At 41.3% G+C, this 19,208-nt stretch overlaps 1 protein-coding gene across 1 annotated transcript; it reads left to right on the top strand.

Annotated features, from left to right (window-relative positions):
- Positions 1 to 1,450: 1,450 nt before the first annotated feature.
- rps4x (ribosomal protein S4 X-linked) lies at positions 1,451 to 10,923 on the top strand. The gene is made up of 6 exons (XM_063060643.1): positions 1,451 to 1,607; positions 2,261 to 2,441; positions 3,175 to 3,272; positions 5,783 to 5,954; positions 9,087 to 9,244; positions 10,759 to 10,923. Exons 1-6 carry the CDS (start codon positions 1,581 to 1,583, stop codon positions 10,858 to 10,860), a joined length of 738 nt encoding a protein of 245 aa, XP_062916713.1. The 5' UTR covers positions 1,451 to 1,580; the 3' UTR covers positions 10,861 to 10,923.
- The last annotated feature ends 8,285 nt before the right edge of the window (positions 10,924 to 19,208 follow it).

Below are 19,208 nucleotides of genomic sequence, written 5' to 3'. Positions count from 1 at the left end.
CCAGAGACTTCTTCCCCCACAGCAAAATGGCGAATAGAAAAGGGGCATAATTTTAGGGTGATTGGAGGAAAGTATAGGGGTGATATTAGAGTTAAGTTTTTATTTTGGACAGAGAGTGGTGGGTGCATGGAGTGGTGCAGGAGTGGCGGTGGAATAAATACATTAGGAGCATTTGGGAAACTCTTAGATAGGCACATGAATGATAGAAAAATGTAGGAGAGAAGGATTAGATTGATTACAGAGGAGGTTAAAATGTTGGCAGAACATCATAGGCTGAAGGGCTGTAACATTCAATATTAACACTCCACTTCCCCCTTCTCCCATCTCGTCCCATATGTTTTTCTATATTTCTCTGCTTCCAACCATCATTCACCTGCTGCTGGCTCCAACTCCATCCCTGTTCCCCTCCCAAACTGGCACAACCTGACTGCGATCAAACACCCCTACCCAGTCGCCTTACTCACCCCCCCTTCTCTCCCCCCCGCCACTTTTCCTGTCAGTTTTGATGGTTTCAACCCAAACAATTGGCAATTCCTCCCCTCCCCCACGCACAGATGCTGCCGGACCCGCTGAGTCCCTCCAGCAGGTTGTTTGCTGTGTAGAGTAATGTAATGGGTGATAGATGACACACATTGTTCATAATGGAAATGTTTCTACATTATCCACATTGAGTTGTTGTGCTCACTTTAAAAGACGGTGTCTGAAGTCATGACGTCAGTGTAAGGCGACTGCCTTTGGTTCCCAATGGAAGTAAAGGCCTGCGGCTTTCGTTCAGTACATAAAATTACTCATGTTTTATTCACAGAAATTCTACAATTGTTCCCGATTTTAGCGTCTGTGGTCCATTATCGCTGCGTTTGTATATTTCTTGCTCAATTTGAAGTACCTCAGTCTATCACGTTACCGTATAACATGCAAAAAGGTTAAACAAACAGTGCTTGGCCATCGATGCCGCAAACCTGCCGGCGCGACAGCGAGTGGTCAGTGCGCATGCGCGCTCTGCTGTGACGTCAGGCCGAGCCGAGCCTGGTTGAGTGGTGCATTGTGGGAGATTGTTCCTTTTCCTCGCTGACCCAGAGATGGTAAGAGCGCTGGCTTGGGATCTGCCGGCGTAATCCGGCAACATCCGCGCTCTGAATGCGATAAGGCGTTTTAATATGATTGCAATCGGTGTAGGGACGGCCATGGAACCGGGTCCGGGGCGGATTTATCGGTAACGGATTGAACAATGTTGGATATTTTCATATGAGTGAGCGGCCCTGACCAGGCCACAAGTGGGCCAGGCCGCGGATCAGCCTCACGGTGTAGTAAAATGAAAGCGCAGGTTTGACGGGGATGTTCGGTGCCGTATGTCCAGGCCCGGCTCGATCCATGCCAATCGGGGTCTTGGCGGTTTTCCCGCTTCCCGTGAGCTGGACTTCCATGGGAGAGTCGGAGTAGGGGAATACGAGCGGAAAGTCGGGTATCCGAACCTCTCATTGGTCCTTCCGTCCAAACCTATAACTAAACAGCCTTTTCTGTTCACGTAGGCCCGAGGCCCTAAGAAACACTTGAAGCGCTTGGCGGCTCCGCGCCACTGGATGCTGGATAAACTGACGGGAGTGTTTGTAAGTATCAAGATGAAGTGACTGCACTGTTAGATTTGGTTGTGCTTTATTTCAGGAGGTGGGGTTGGTACGTGTTTCTCTCTTGCTCTATCAATTCCAATTGAAATCGGATCATTTGAGTTTCCTTCTGTTGAAAGGGGGAATGGGTGTTTCTTCCCACGTAGTTGTTCATAGTAGCTCCTTTACAATCTCCAATCGATGTCTTAACAGTTGTTAATTAAAAGGAAGTTAGTTTTTCTCCACTACTGGTCAAAATGGCCAGTATTTATATCATGTGCATGGAATCTGGGTTACTGCAAAACAGACACGGGTAATTCTGCTCTAGCATTAAAAATATGTTGGAAATAATCATCCAATGGCAGTGAACTGGTTAACTCATTGGGTTGGTGGCCTTTCATCAGATCTGAGAGAAGTTATAGTTTCTGAAGACAGAAAATATACAAGTTGATGCAAAACAAATGGAATTTTAATGGCTAGTACAATGATGGTTGTAATAATGACCATTTGGTAACTGGAGACTTGTGATGTTGAATAAAGAAATCCACTGTTTGAAGAAAAGCTGAATAATGTTGACTGTTTAGATACTTTCACATTTTTCTATTTGAATATATTGTTCCTGTGTATTTGTGAACTAAAGCTTTTCACTTCTTTAGGCTCCACGTCCATCCACTGGTCCCCACAAACTCCGGGAATGTCTGCCCCTCATCATTTTCCTCAGAAATAGACTAAAGTATGCCTTGACTGGTGATGAAGTCAAGAAAATTTGCATGCAGAGATTCATCAAGATTGATGGCAAAGTTCGCACAGATATCACCTATCCTGCTGGATTCATGGGTAAGCACGAGGAGGTTCTGTATCTATGTATAAGATAGTGTTTGCTTTGAATTGAATACCTTGGGCAAGGTGACATAATAAAGACATCGCTGTGGTATTTCTTAGTGAACAGCATCAAATTGGATTAAAACCTCTCATTCAAATCTTTGACGGTGTTTAAGTTTAGTATTTGTCTGTCATTCTCACTTTCTGAACTGTAGCAGCATTCTGTTTCAGCACTGTTGAGTTCTAATGCTTTTGCTGTAGATTTCAATTTCCAAAACAGTTCCATGCTATTTGTACATCAGCAGTGCCATAATTGGCTTAGCTTGTGTCCTGTGATTCTTTACCTGGTATTCTTCATTTTCTGTCATTTTGTTAAATGCAACCAAAATCTATCCCTTATAACAGAGTTTTGTCATCTGTTTCAAAACATATTTACTGTGACCTGGTGTCAGATTTGATGTTAATATTGTGTATTGTGGGATACACATTAATGGCAACCTCTAAATGAAAATTGCTAATACTTGTTTGAGTTTTCCCCAAATTCAAATGAGCTAAGATGGTCTGAAGTATGGGTTGTAGGCATGGCAGAATTGTACTTCCTGTGGACTAGAGATTGTGGCTTCGGGGTGTCTCTTGTTAAAATGCTGCTAGGTATTGTAGGTAGTGTTGACCTGTACGTAGTGGGCTCTACCATGGACTCAAGGACAGAACCTAGTTTATAAAATTGTCCATCTTTGTTCATTTTCAGATGTCATCAGCATCGATAAGACGGGTGAGCACTTCCGTCTGATCTACGATACAAAAGGTCGTTTTGCTGTGCACAGAATAACTGCTGAGGAAGCAAAGGTAACAACTCCATTGTGCATTGTTAAACAGCTGTGCCTTGGTGTGATGTGTTCAGCCTGCTTTCCTTCACATGCAAAGCACTCTTCTTTGTACTGTTGGTTGTGTTGAGTATACAGGTTTGTTCTTGTCATGCGTTGGAGCCTAGTCTTTGGACTAAATATTGAATGGTCAACTGTGACCACTTTATTAGGTACCGAAGCGGAACCCAGTGTGTCCTTCGCTGGAGTACCCAACCACTTAAGTTTGACGTGTTGTGCATTAATAGATTCTGTTCTGCACACCACTGTGGTTATTTGATTTAGAATCACCTTCCTGTCAGCTTGAACCAGCCTGGCCATTCCCCTCTGACCTCTCATTTAGGGAGGCATTATTGTGCACAGATTTGCAAACTGCTGGATTTTTTGTTTTTTGTACCATTCTCTGTAAATTCAAGAGGTTTGTGTATGAAAATCGCTGAAGATCAGTTTCTGAGATGCTCAAACTACCCCATCTGGTGCCAGAAATTCTGCAGTCATAGTCATTTAGATCACCTTTCTTGTTCTGAACCTCTTGACTGTCAGTATGCTGTTATACATTGAGTTTCTGCTGCATAAGTGTCGATTAGGTACTTGCATTAACAAGCAAGTGTCCCTAATAAAATAACCGAGTGTATATTGGAAGCCTACAAAGCTGAGAGCACTATTTTATCCTAAATTGGTGATAGGGCAATCAAGCCAGGCAGTGTTCCCTCTGCTACTACTGTCATTAAATTTTGCTTAGTTTTGGATAATGTCAATCATTGTTTAAAATATTACATTGTCTTATGGTAGCATGGACTCAAAGCAGCAAGTAGCCCTGCAGTCTCAAGACGTTTACAAACTAACTAAATATTGAGTGAAAGCAAAGTAAAATAGCTTTTTCCTCCCACAGTTCTCTATTGTAAACCTAGGGTTGGATGCAAAGTCCACCTGTTTCCTTTCTTCAATGCATCATATTCTTTAGCTGGCGAGTTTTGTAGAGGAGCAAAGGGTCAGTTGCATAGGCACCTGACTCTTGGAACTATCTTGAATTGTTTCGATATGCAGACTCAAAAAAAAACTGAATAGGCTGGCAGGTTCCAAAGGGAAGCCTGATTTGGCCCAGTGTGTTCCTGGTATTGTGGACTGGAGGCAAATACGATATCTGCTCAGAGGAGTTGATGATATCTGTCCTTTCCACGCTTATTTGCTTGCATGTGAAAGATAAACTAATTGGCAGGTTCACGTGGGTGACATCCTCAGATACTCAACTTTATTTTGAAACGGGTACTTTGCAATACAGAAACGAAATGTGTTTGAATTAAAATTAACTTGTCTTGGGAGTTCACAAGTGTTGCCGTACTTACAGTGCCAAAGTACTATGCCCACAACTCACTAATCCTGACCATACGTATTTGAAATTTGGGAGGAAACTGGTGTCACAGGGAGAACATACAAACTCCTTACAGACAGACTGGCAGGAATTGAAACCCAGTCCTCAACACTGACAGCACTATGTTAACTGCTGCTGTTTATACTAGGCTGTTCCGTAGCCCATTTGACCATTCTAAATAAATTAAATGCTAAAATTAAATTGATTTAAAGATGGAATGAAATTATTTTAATTGTGATCCGATTCTTTCTAGTCCACTGTTGTGCAGGTGACGGTATTGGGTCAAATACAGTATCTTAGCAGATTACCTGGTGATTTAATGAATATTAAGACAGATTAATTTTTATTACATGAGGTCATGTCCTCCTTGTCAACTACGAAAGTTGCGAGAATGATCTTCCCCTTCAACAGCCAAGCTGTGCACTTTGATATTCCATCTTCTAAATTTGGAGGCCTGTGGTTTATTCACGCAGGGCCATTGAGCCCAGTTTGTTTGTTTATTGACATACAGTGCGAAGCAGGCCCTTCGAGCTGCACCGCTCCGCGGACCCTGATCGTGGGACAGTTCACAATATCCAATTAGCCTACCGACTGGTATGCTTTTGGATTGTGGGAGGAAACCGGAGCACCCAGTGAAACCCGTGCGGTCACGGGGTGAACGTACAAACTGCTTACGACAGTGCCGAGAATTGAACCCATGAATTAATTTGGATCCAGCAAGGATGCAATGAGAATCTTTCATCACAATGTTTTCTAGTAACCATAGTTCCCAGTATCTTTGGAAATACTATTTCATAGGGTAGTGTACCCCAAAGATTAAAAAAAAAGCTGAGTCCTGAAGAATGATCTCAGCCAGGAACGTTGACTGTTTATTCATTTCCACAGATGCTGCCTGACCTGCTGGTTTCTGCCAGCATTTTGTGTTGCTCTGTAATATTTTAATAGTTTTGCACATGAAGGATAGTGTAGTTTCATTCCTACTCAGGAGTGCCATATTTTTGAGTTTAGGCAATAATGCATAGTTGTCAAAAACCAGAAGTGGAGACATTTCAATTACAAAGTTAAGATTTTATCCCCAATTGCTTTATGTGAATAATGAATTATTTTTATTGATTTTGTAGTACAAGCTGTGTAAAGTGAGGAGGATCCGAGTGGGCACCAAGGGAATTCCACATCTCGTTACACATGATGCGCGAACTATTCGCTATCCAGATCCTCTGATCAAGGTCAATGATACTGTGCAGATTGATCTGGATACTGGCAAGATCACGGACTTCATTAAGTTTGACACAGGTATCCAGATTTTTACAGGATGGACAATATGTTTTGAGTTGAAACTAGTTTATAGAAAATACTTCAATATGTGTCAGACAGTACGTAGAGATGAGGATAGTTAATGCAGGTCGATGAAAGGCACATTGATTTGAATGATTAATGTGTTCTTCACCATAAGATGTTCTGACCATCCAAGTGCTTCCAATGCTTTGTTTTAAATTTGGATTTCTGGCAAAGTATCTAACTTTGTATTCATAATCATAAGAGTTTATGGACATTTTGTCTTCCAACGTCTGGAGAAAGGTTGGAAATGTGGATCCAAAGATGTTTGGTAAGGCTGAGGTTTAAATGAATAATGTTGAATAGCAAGGATTCTAGGCAATAAACAATGTTAGATCTTTTAAAGTGAAGGTTAAAAGAAAGCTTAACAATTTTTGATAAATCATAACCCACCCGGCCTCCCAGAAATTCAGAAAAATTTCTGTTAATCTGCAATTTTTCCTTTAGATCACAATGAATGCCATTCATTCCTTCAGTCATTCTTCTGCACTCCCTCCAAATGATTCCCAACCTACAAATTTTTTTGGCTGTGCTTCACTACGTTCTTTAACATTTAGACTCCCCCAACAACTGTGAGGATCTTGTTGTGGATTTTAGCTCAGTCTTTAACACAGTGGATCCATGGTTGCTCCACAGCAAGCTAGCCCAGTGTCTGGCAATGGATTACAACCTTGTGATAGGAAGTAAGCAGTATTCAAGGCTGGCCTCCGACTTGACTGGTCCAATGTCTGTAAGCGCTCCTCACTTTATACAAGTGACTATACCTCCATTGAGAAATCCATTAAAGTCCTAAAATTTGTGAATAACATGACTGGTTGGTCTCATCTCTAATAATGTGACCTGCTATCAGAGAAGTAGACCATCCTGCAGTATGGTATGCTTGTAACAACATGGGGCTTGATGCTATCAAGGCAGTGGAAATGAGGATTGGCTTCCACTGACAGCCTCCTACCTGCCACCCCTTGGAACTTAATGGTCAGGCTGTGTATAGTTGAGTCATTCAAATTCTTGGGTATTACAATAATCAATACATTGAAGTGGGACAAGCATGTTGCACTCACCACTAGATAGTTCAGCAGATTGTCCCTCCTGCACTAGCTTAGGAACCTTAGCATTTCAGAGTATCCTGATGGATTTTTACTGAGCTATCATTGAGAATGTTGTGACCATCTCTATCGCTGTTTGATTCTCCACTGCCTCTTCCCTCTTAAAGTCTATGTTGCAATGAATGGTCCACAGTGGAGAAGATCGTTGGCTGTCAGCTACGGACATTAGAAGTTGCTCATTTCCAGAGCAAAGAAAAGTACTGGAAAAATTAACTGCTGACTCCACCCACCCTAGCAGTCACCCATTCACCAAATTGCCATCAGGGAGACTCTGGAATACTTGGTCCCTGATGGAATCCATCACCACCAGGACTACACCTCACTTCCGAAGCTGCTTTTGTTTCTCAACAAAATTTGGGTGTAATAACCCTAGCTGTCCCTTTAAGTGGTGTTTCCTGCTCTTGTTCTCTTGAAAATTGAGTCTGTTCATGTGTTCACGTTTATTTAATTTTTGGTTATTTGTTTGTGAATGACCATTCTGCTAATTGAGTGCTCATGCTGGTTTGCACTATTGGCTTGTAAATTGGTTGCTTTTATGTTGTCTGTTCTGGTATTTTATGTCTGGGCATTGAACCACAATCAATTCTGGTATGTTCCATATACCAGCAATAAGTAAAGTGATTCTCATTTATTTGTAATTCCTTCCTTCTGTGTGTCTGGCTGTCCTGTGAATCTGAAATTTACCCTTCAGTGGCATATTTAAGCTTTTTCATACCCCAAAGCATACTTGTAAAATTAAAAATTTTGGGATGGAGTTTTGGTTCAATAATTCAATAACTACAGTAAAATTGTGTTCTGTTTCATGGAACTGTTTCAGGAAGTTTTGGCAGTCTACTTCCATGCATGACTAAAAACTTAAATCGGTAGCTCAGTAAATGGCTCAATGTGTATCTGTATTCAAAAATGCATTTATATTTCTCTCCGGGGTTTTGGTACTTGTATCTCAGTAGCTCCAACCATGGACCTTTCTGGTTAACGACCTAATGCACAGTTCAGTAAGTGGTGAGATCTTTTGGTACATTTCGTCCTTTTGCCTTCCCTTTGGCTAAAGACTGTCCAGGGAGTATACGTTCGCTCTTCTTCTCACTTTTACATAGGCTCACACTTGTCCCAAGGGTGTCATCGGCTTAGCGTTAAGTGTTACCAAGACACTTGTGCCAGGATCCAGGGTTTGAAAGGCTAATATTTTGATACTGTGTTCTGTAATCTTGCTGTGGGTGTGGGTATAACATTTTCACAGAATTGCTCAAACTGCACTCGTCAGTTATAACACACATGGTTAATGTTGAGCACTGGAAACTGGTAACTTAGTATTTGCTACTATGGAGCTGGCTAGATGGCTGTAATTTGTTGGTCTTGCATTAGCAATATGTAGATGCATGACCTGAAGAAGAGTTGTGAAGAACCATTCAGCAAGGCCCTAACTTGAGCTTTGCCCTTTGTTTTCTGAGATGACAAGTGTCATGACCTTCTTGACACCCACATGCAACAACAGTGATTAAAATGCTAATTGAGAACTTTTTCTGGTAGGTTTCAATGTGCACTTACAATTTAGGGTGCAAGATATTTCTTTAAAAATAGTTCCTCAAACCAGAGAGATTGTAGGAATTTTGTTCTGTATTAAATGACAAACTCTTCAGAACATTAGCATTGATATACTGAAAAAGGCAGGAACTTGAACATTTCCACTATTGTTCCACATATAAATGTTCTAGCAATGTGCACTCTGATTTACAGATTGATGTTGAATTGTATCAAAGCCAGTTTGTATTACTTCAACTGAAGACACATGGAAATAATTGATTGTAAAAGTGGCTTGGCTGCTGTCTGAGAGATTTTTGGTACCTGATTATAACAAGATGTAAATGTGCATAATATTTCTGTAGGATATAGCACAGACTTTGTAAGTTAATAACATTCCATCTGGAAAAAAAGTATAATTTGTCTCCTATTAACCCGTTGTCCCATTTCTTTGTACCTGCAGGCAACTTGTGTATGGTGATAGGAGGTGCTAACTTGGGCCGTATTGGGGTAATCACAAACCGGGAGAGGCATCCTGGCTCTTTCGATGTTGTTCACGTAAAGGATGCCAATGGTAATAGCTTTGCTACCAGGCTTTCCAACATTTTTGTTATTGGAAAGGTGAGTATAAATCTTAGTGCTGTCAATTTTTTCCCTTCCCTTCCCTCTTAAATTTCCCCACTCTGGGCCCTTATTCCCTCACCTGTCTGTCACCTCCCCCGGTGCCCCTGCTTCTTCTCCAGCCCTTTGCCTTTTTCACTGGGCACCTGTGAAGTTTTTTACTTCATCGCCTCCCCTGCCCACCTGCCTTCCCATCTATCGAATGGCTTGTCCTCCTTCGCACCATTATATTCTAGAGTCTTCCCTATTCCTCTCCAGTCATCTGATGAAAGGTCTCAGCCCCAAACATCAACTGTATTCATTTCCATAGATGCTGCCTGACCTTAGTTTCTCCAGCATTGTGTTCTGGATTTCCAGCATCTGCAGAATCTTATGTGTGTTTTTGTGAAATGTTTGGTTATAGATAACAGTATTAATTGGAAATAGTCGTAGGAACTGTATGGCAGCATAGTTTGTTTTTGGACCAGTAAACTTGAACATATCTTTAAACACAATTACTAACACATGTTGCAGTTTGCTGGAAATCTTGAACAATGCACAAAATGCAGGAGGAACTCAGTAAGCTGAGCAGTAGCAATGAAGGGGAATCATCAGTTGATGTTTTGGGCTGAAACCCTTCACTCTTGATACAAAACCTAACTGCTGTACATTGGTATAGTTGGTTCAGTGTTCAGGTTTGTGTGACTGGTGATGAAACTTTGTGTATTTTATGACTTGCTGTTAGTGATGTCTTCTAAGCTAGAAGATACAGTCACTTCAGTAGACCCCAGTGCAGCACTGAGGGACTACTGAGCATTGAAAATGCTGCCTTTATGGTGAGGTACCAAATCCCTATTTTCCTCAAAGTGAATATAACTCCCATGGCATTATTTAAAGAAGAGCTCTGTTTTTTTGTGGGTGGAATGGGGGTTCGCAGGAGAAAGAAATGGAACTAATCTCTTGCTGTTTGTGCAGTCTCCCCCCTGCACAACCATTTGGTGCATATAACTGACTGCACTTTAAGGTACTTAAATGGTTATATATTTTGGGATGATATTTTTTGGTTATGAAAGCACTATTTAAATGTTCTACAGTTTGATTTATAGATTTCCGGACTTTGATTCAAATGATTACTCGCATGATTGCTGAGTTCTGTTTCCTTTGTCTTGTGTAATTTTATACTCTGTTAGTGATGAATTTATGTGTTAACTGTGCTCCTTTAAATATTTCCACCTATTCTAGAATGTTTTGTGAGTGGGGTTTAGTTTTGTGATACACCAATGTACAATAGTTTTTTTTGTATCAAGGTAGTGTACATGTCTGAACAGGCTGTCAAAATCAACACTCACAACATGATTGTGAAATATGCTAATTATAATGCAGTGTGTCATTGCTTTCTGGGCAAAGCAAGGAGGAGGGTGACAGGCAATGGTGAAAGTTAAGTGGTGTTGAATTAAGTGATTATTGAGCTCATGTTACTGGAACTGTAGACCACAGGAACGGATTGATTTATGAATGATCTATTTTCATCACAGGGTAACAAGCCATGGGTTTCCTTGCCTCGTGGAAAGGGTATCCGCCTTACCATTGCTGAAGAGAGAGACAAGAGGCTCGCTGCAAAACAAAGTAGTGGTTAAATTTGTACAATCGACAGTGGAAGCAACAAGATGCAAATCAGAAATTAAAATGTTTTATGTATACACTGCTGTGACGAATTTTATTTGTTGCACTGTCATCAGCACTTTAGAACATTTTTGACACAGGAGTATTGATTAATTTTAATTAAATCTGATTTTTGAGGAGCAGTGCTTGGTAGAATTGCATGCAGTGGGAGGGGTTGGGTCCCTTCAAAGTTACAATTCAGATTTGTATCTTTCTCAGAATTTGTCATTATTATAATTTTTCCTCTTCCTTGACTGAAACTCCTTAATACCAATTTCCAGATGTGTTGGCCGCATGCAGCCATGAATGGGGCTAGTTAGTTGAATGGGACATGGATGGAAAAGGTGCCCAGTGGGAGGAGCTAGGAAGGATGCTAGGGCTGGAGTGTAGCTGGGAGTAGGAGATGGAATATGTGCTTGTGTATCAAAAGTGAATTTGCAGGTCATCCAGTGTTGCATGCAATTCTCACCATTTTTAATGTGATCTGAGGGTTTTGGAAGGGATCCATAGAATCATTTTTGAGGATTTCACTTGCAAGGGTATGGCATGGAACCTGGTATTGTAAGAGCAATTGAAATGTATGGCTCTGAAAACTGCTTTCAAGGCTGGTTGAAACTGAATGTGGATTTCAGGGAATTTTCTAGGCATGGGAAAAGAACAAGGGGGAAATTACAGACAACCAGTGCTGTAAAGTAAAAGCAATTGGTTGCTGAACAAAAATTCACCAGATGTAACATTCTGTGGCCACTTTATTCAGTATACCTACTTGTTAATGCCAAATAGCTTAATGGGCAATTGTGACAGCAATTCAATGCATGGAAGCACATGGACATGGTGAAGAGGTTCAGTTGTTCAGACCAAGCATGAGAATGGGGAAGAAAGGTGATCCAAGTCACCTTGACCGTGGGATGAGTGTTGGTGCAAAATGGGGTGGTTTGAGTTATCTTGGAAACTGGTGATTGGGATTATCATGCACAACAGTTTCCTATTGGATGGCTGACAGGTGGTAAGGATGGGCTTTCACCTTTGACCTTCAACACAGGTGTCCCCCAGGGTTGTATCCTGAGTCCCCTCTTCTACTCCCTTTACACCCACAACTGCTGCCACACAGCTTCAATCTGCTGATCAAATTTGCGGATGACACATGGATCAGCCTTTTTCTAGCGATGACATAACAGCCTACAGAGTGGTTAACTCCCTGACACAGAGGTGCCAAGACTGGAACCATGTTCAACCCAATCAACATCAATGGGACTGCAGTTGAAAGGGTGAATACAGTAGTTTCAAGTTCCTTGGTATACACATCACCAAAGATAACACTTGGGACTGCTGTGGCAAAGAAAAGGACAGCGTCTTCTACATCAGGTGCCAAGTTCAGCATGAGCCTCCAAATCCTCAAGACCTGCAGGACACCATTGAGAGCATCCTGACTGGCTGTATCACCACCTGGTACGGGAACTGCACCAACCTTGATCACTGGGCACTGCAGAGTGGTACGGAAAGCCCAGCACATCTGTGGATGTGAACTTGCCTCCATTGAGGACATTTACAGCAGCAGGTGTATAAGGAAGGCTGATCAGGGGCACCAGTCACCCTAACCATAAACTTGCAGCAGCATTAAAGGCTGATTTATACTTGTGTGTCTGCGTCGCTCTGCAATTCACTGCCAAAACGTTAGTTGGCGGTGGGGTTTCTATGGCGCTGTGTGTTTCTTTGGCTTTTTAGAACAGCTTGTTGAGCGCACTAGGGGATTGGCTGTACTGGATTGGGTATTGTGTAATGAACCAGAGATGATTAGAGATTGAGGTGAAGGAACCCTTAGGAGGCAGTGATCATAACATGATTGAGTTCACTGAAATTTGAGAATGAGAAGCCGAAATCTGGTGTGTCAGTATTTCAGTGGAGTAAAGGAAATGAGAGAGGAACTGGCCAAAGTTGACTGGAAAGGGACACTAGCGGGAAGGATGGTGGAGCAGCAGTGGCTGGAATTTATGCGAGAAGTGAGGAAGGTGCAAGACAGATATATTCCAAAAGAGAAATTTTTGAATGGGAAAAGGATGCAACTGGCTGACAAGAGAAGTCAAAGCCAAGGTTAAAGCAAAGGAGAGGGCATACAAGGAAGCAAAAATTAGTGGGAAGACAGAGGATTGGGAAGTTTCTAAAAGCTAGCAAAAGGAAACTAAGAAGGTTATTAAGAGGGATAAAATGAACTATGAAAGGAAGCTAGCAAATAATTTCAAAAGAGGATACTAAGCTTTTTCAAGTATATAAAGAATAAAAGATTGCCAAATTTTAGATTTTACTATTGGGCAATTAATATTCGTTATTTAAAAATTTGGTTCTATTCTAGGGACCCCACTTCCTTCTGACTTCTCTAAATTGGACAAGCAAATTGATAACCCAATAGTTAAATATACTCTTCAAATATGGTTTCAATTTTGAAAATTTTTTGGATTGAATCAATTTATTTTAGCAAGCCCTATTGTATCCAACTTTTTTTCATCCCCCTTTTTTGGATCAAGCCTGTCTGGTCTGGAAAACAAAAGGTATAATGTTTTTCTGATTTATTTTTAGATAATTGTTTTATGTCTTTTGAACAATTATCTAATGAATATAATTTACCTAGATCCCATTTTTTTTAGATATTTACAGATTAGAAACTTTTTAAATACTATTCTTACAACCTTTCTGATTTCATATTCTATTGATATATTGGGAAAAATTTTGGATTTAAACCTTTTTCAGAAAGGTTCAATAGCAATTATAAATAATATGATGAGGAAAATAAATCCAGATGTTTCAAATACAATTAAGAATGATTGGGAAAGGGAACTTAAGCTTACCTTACCTACTGAGAAATGGCAAAAGATTTTTCAACTAGTTAACTCTTCCTCTATATGTGCTAAACATCCATTGATACAGTTTAAAGTTGTACACAGGGCTCCTATGTCCAAGGATAAATTAACTGGTTATTTACTCTCGTATAGACCCTGTATGTGATAGATGTCACTGAGATAGCCTCATTAACTCGTATGTTTTGGTCTTGCCCTTTATTGAAACATTGGGAAGATATTTTTGATATTATTTCGACTGTCTTGAATATTGATTTACAACCTCATCCTATTACTGCCATCTTTGGTTGACCAATGATAGAAAAACTTCATTTGACCTCCTCAGCTTGTCAGATGATTGCTTTTGTTACTCTAATGGCTAGAAGATCTATACTATTGAATTGGAAAGAGATTAATCCTCCTACTACATTTCATTGGTTTTCTCAAACTATGTCTTGTTTAAAATCTAGAAAAATTAGAAGTGTCATTTATGACCCATCTATTAAATTTGATAAGACTTGGAGACCATTTATTCAATATTTCCACATGATGTAATTTGACCCTTTCCAAATTTATTTTGTGATTTCAATATATGGGGAGAGGAGCGGAAGTGACGACACTATTGGCTCTATCTGAGGTATCATAATAGCCCTTTCTTTTCCTTAGTTTTCTTTTAGTTTGGGTAGATTAGTTTTTTTTTCTAATGGGATATTTTTTTCTTTTTCTGTTTTTTAATGATATTTTTGTATTTTATGTATACTTTTTTATATATTGCTAATTTGATATTTTGGGAGGTTTACTAACTATGTGTTACTTAACTGTGTACTTTTATAACATTATTAATAATTAATACAATCCCAATTGCTCTGTACTTATTTTTTGTAATGTGTATGATGTTGAAACTAATAAAAAGATTGAAAAAGAAAAGAGTAAAAGACAGGTGAGAGTAGATATAGGACTGATAGAAAATGATGCTGGAGAAATTGTAATGGGAGATAAGGAGATGGTGGAGGAACTGAACGAGTATTTTGCATCAGTCTTCATTGAGGAAGATAGCAGTATACCAGACACTGCAGGGTGTCAGGGAAGAGAAGTGTGCACAGTTAATAATGACAGAGAAAGTACCCAGGAAGCTGAATAGTCTAAGGGTAGATAAATTTCTCGGACCAGATGGAATGCACCCTCGTGTTCTTAAGGAAGTAACTGTGGAGATTGCAGAGGCATTAGCAATGATCTTTCAAAAGTCAATAGATTCTGGCATGGTTCCAGAGGACTGGAAGATTGCAAATGTCACTCTGCTATTTAAGAAGGGGGCAAGGAAGCAAAAAGGAAATTACAGACCTGTAAGCTTGACATTGGTGGTTGGGAAGTTGTTGGAGTCGATTGTCAAGGATGAGGTTACAGAGTACCTGGAGGCATATGACAAGATAGGCAGAACTTAGCATGGTTTCCTTAAAAGAAAATCCTGCCTGACAAACCTATTGCAATTTTTTGAGGAAATTACAAGTAGGCTAGACAAGGGAGATGCAGTGGATGTTGTGTATTTGGATTTTCAGAAGGCCTTTGACAAGGTGCCACACATGAGGCTGCTAAACAAGTTAAGAGCGCATGGAATTACGGGGAAGCTACATATGTGGATAGAGTATTGGCTGATTGGCAGAAAACAGTAGGAATAAAGGGATCCTATTCTGGCTGGCTGCCGGTTACCAGTGGTGTTCCACAGGGGTCTGTGTTGGCGCTGCTTCTTTTTACTTTGTACATCAACGATTTGGGTTATGGAATAGATGGCTTTGTGGCTAAGTTTGCTGATGATACAAAGATAGGTGGAGGGGCCGGTAGTGCTGAAGAAACAGAGTCTGCAGAGAGACTTGGATAGATTGGGAGGATGGGCAGAGAAGTGGCAAATGAAATACAATGTTGGAAAGTGTATGGCTATGCACTTTGGTAGAAGAAATAAATGGGCAGACTGTTATTTAAATGGGGAGAGAATTCAAAGTTCTGAGATGCTACGGGACTTGGGAGTCCTTATGCAGTATACCCTTAAGGTTAACCTCCAGGTTGAGTTGGTGGTGAAGAAGGCGAATGTAATGTTGGCATTCATTTCTAGAGGAATAGAGTATAGAAGCAGGGATGTGATGTTGAGGCTCTATAAGGCACTGGTAAGACCTCACTTGGAGTACTGTGTGCAGTTTTGGGGTCCTTATTTAAGAAAGGATGTGCTGACGTTGGAGAGGGTGCAGAGATAATTCACTATGATGATTCCGGGAATGAGAGGGTTAACATATGAGGAACGTTTGTCCGCTCTTGGACTGTACTCCTTGGAGTTTAGAAGAATGAGGGGGGATCTCATAGAAACATTTCGGATGTTGAAGGGCATGGACAGAGTGGATGTGGCAAAGTTGTTTCCCATGGTGGGGGAGTCTAGTACGAGAGGGCATGACTTGAGGATTGAAGGGCGCCCATTCAGAACAGAGATGTGAAGAAATTTTTTCAGCCAGAGGGTAGTGAATCTGGAATTTGTTGCCACGGGCAGCAGTGGAGGTCAACTCATTGGGTGTATTTAAGGCAGAAATTGATAGGTATCTGAGTAGCCGGGGCATCAAAGGTTATTGTGAGAAGGCAGGGGGAGTGGAACTAAATGGGACAATGGATCAGCTCATGATAGAACGGCGGAGTAGACTCGATGGGCCAAATGGCCAACCTGCTCCTTTGTCTTGTGGTCTTATGGAAACTCAACACGAAGAAACTCAAATTTCAAACAATGGCGACTGAAACTGAAGGAGGGTGAATTTTCTGTGCTTGTCCTGCCACTGAGAGAAATGGACGAGGAAATGCATTTCAAATATTTTCGGATGTCGGCAGGTAGATTTGATGATTTGGTTCATTGTCTCCAACCATTTATTTCACATCAGTGTACGCACAGTATACTCAGAGACTGGCAATCACCATTCGAGTTTTAGCTTCAGGTGGAAGTCTACAGGCTGTAGCAGCTAGCTACAAACTGGCGTCAAGCACAGGGTCCTCCATAATTTCGGAGGTCTGTAAAGCTTTACGGAAAGCATTGCAGCCAGAGGTCCTTCCCTGCCCTTCAGTCGCCCAATGGCACGTTATTGCAGTGTAGGAGGAAATGTGATGCTACCAAGTGGACCAATCACAGTTGTTGCGGTCTGCGACGCCGCGACACGTAGTTACATTTTGGAAGAGGTGCACGTTAGGCTACAGCGTAGGGTTCGTGGCTACACCGTACCTACGGCATACATTTGACGCACAAGTATAAATCAGCCTTTAGCATGTGACACAGAGCTTACATTGCTGGTAACCAACAGGAGCTCAAGAAATGCAGCTAAGATCTGCGCAAAGTCATCTAGGCAGTGAAGCAATATAGGGACAAGATTGTCCAACAACACACATATCTTATAGCAAGGTCTGCACACCATCACAGACTATAATGCTAAACACAGTGGAGTTTCCAACATCGCTGCTTCTCTCCCAGATGAGCTAAATCTTTTGTACGCTTAAGTCGATATTGCCAATACTGATGAGCCCCTGAAGAAACCTACAGCTGATGTGATCTGTACCTTGGTCATCTCTGAGGCTGAAGTACACAGGTATTTCCAACGAGTGGACAGTCACAAGGCTGCGGGACCAGATGGCATCCCAGAGCCATCTTGATGCAATAGCCACAGCTCTGACATGATGCAATAGCCACAGCTCTGCACACCATCCTTACACATCTGGAGAAGGGGGATGCTTATGTGAGAATACTGTTCTTGGACTACAGTTCAGCATTCAACACCATAATTCCTTCCAGGCTCAGAGACCTCCGCCTTCAACCTACCTTGTATAGCTGGATCCTAGACTTCCTGTCCGACCCTCAACGCAGGTACCCCTTGGGGCGGTGTACTAAGCCACCTCCTTTACTTTCTGTATACTCATGACTTTTGCCACCCACAGCTCCAATCTGCTAATTAAATTTGCTGACAACACTACACTGATTGGTCTAATCTCAAATAATAATGAGGCAGCCTACAGAGAAGTCATCACCCTGACACAATGGTGTCAAGAAAAAAACCCCTCCCTCAATGTCGCAAAAACAAAGGAGCTGCTTGTGGACTACAGGAGGAATGGAGACAGGCTAACCTCTATTGATGTCAGTGGATCTGGGGTTGAAAGGGTGAACAGCATAAACGTCACCGAGGATCACGTGTGGTCTGTATATACCAGCTGTGTGGTGAAAAGGGCACAACAGAGCCTCTTTCACCTCTGACAGTTGAAGAAGTTTCGTGTGGGCCCCCAAATCTTATACGGGCACAAATAAGAGCATCCTGACTGGCTTGATCACTGCCTGATATGCAATCAGAGGACTCTGCAGAGAGTGCTGTGTTCAGCCCAGCACATCTGTAGATGTGAACTTCCCACAGTTCAGGACATTTACAAAGACAAGTGTGTAAACAGAGACCGAAGGATCATTGGCGACCAGAGTCACCCCAACCACAAACTGTTCCAGTGCTATCATCTGGGAAATGATACTGCAGCATAAAAGCCAGGACCAACAGACTCCAGGACAGTTTCTTCCACCAGACCCTCAGACTATTTAACTCATGCTGACACAACTGTATTTCTATGTTATGTTGTCCATACTATTTATTATAAATGATCATAAATTGTACATGGCACATTTAGAGAGAGACATAACAAAGATTTTTACTGCTCATTTTTTGAGGATGTGACTAAACACATTGACGTACAGCAGTAGATGTAGTATATATAGATTTCAGCAAGGCATTTGATAAGGTACCCCATGCAAGGCTTATTGAGAAAATAAGGAGGCATGGGATCCAAGGGGACTTTGTTTTTTGGATCCAGAACTGGCTTGCCCACAGAAGGCAAAGAGCGGTTATAGGCGGGTCATATTCTGCATGGAGGTCAGTGACCGGTGGTATGCCTTAGGGATCTGTTATGGGATCCCTACTCTTCGTAACTTTTGTAAATGACCTGGATGAGAAAGTGGAGGGATGGGATAGTAAATTTGCTGATGACACAAAGGTTGGGGGTGCTGTGGATAGTGTGGAGGGCTGCCAGATGTTACAGCGGGACATTAATAGGATGCAAATTGGGCTGAGAAGTGGCAGATGGAGTTCAACCCAGATAAGTGTGAGGTGGTTCATTCTGGTAGGTCAAATATGATGACAGAATATAGCATTAATGGTAAGACTCTTGGCAGAGTGGAGGATCAGAGGGATCTTTTAGATTATGAGAACACTTAGTCCTCATTTATTAGCATTTAGAAATGCATGCATGTATTAAGAAATGATACAATGTTCCTCCAGAGTGATATCACAGAAAAACAGGACAAACCAAATACTAACACTGACAGAACCACATAATTATAACATATAGTTACAGCAGTGCAAAGCAATACCATAATTTGATAAAGAACAGACCATGGGCACGGTTTAAAAAAAAGTCCTGATCGACTCCCGAGTCCCCGA

The sequence above is a fragment of the Mobula hypostoma genome, chromosome 10 (genome assembly GCF_963921235.1).
Source record: "Mobula hypostoma chromosome 10, sMobHyp1.1, whole genome shotgun sequence".
Lineage (NCBI taxonomy): Eukaryota > Metazoa > Chordata > Chondrichthyes > Myliobatiformes > Myliobatidae > Mobula > Mobula hypostoma.
The sequence above is the reverse complement of the archived record's forward strand: the minus strand, read 5'-3'. Positions and strand labels throughout refer to the sequence as shown.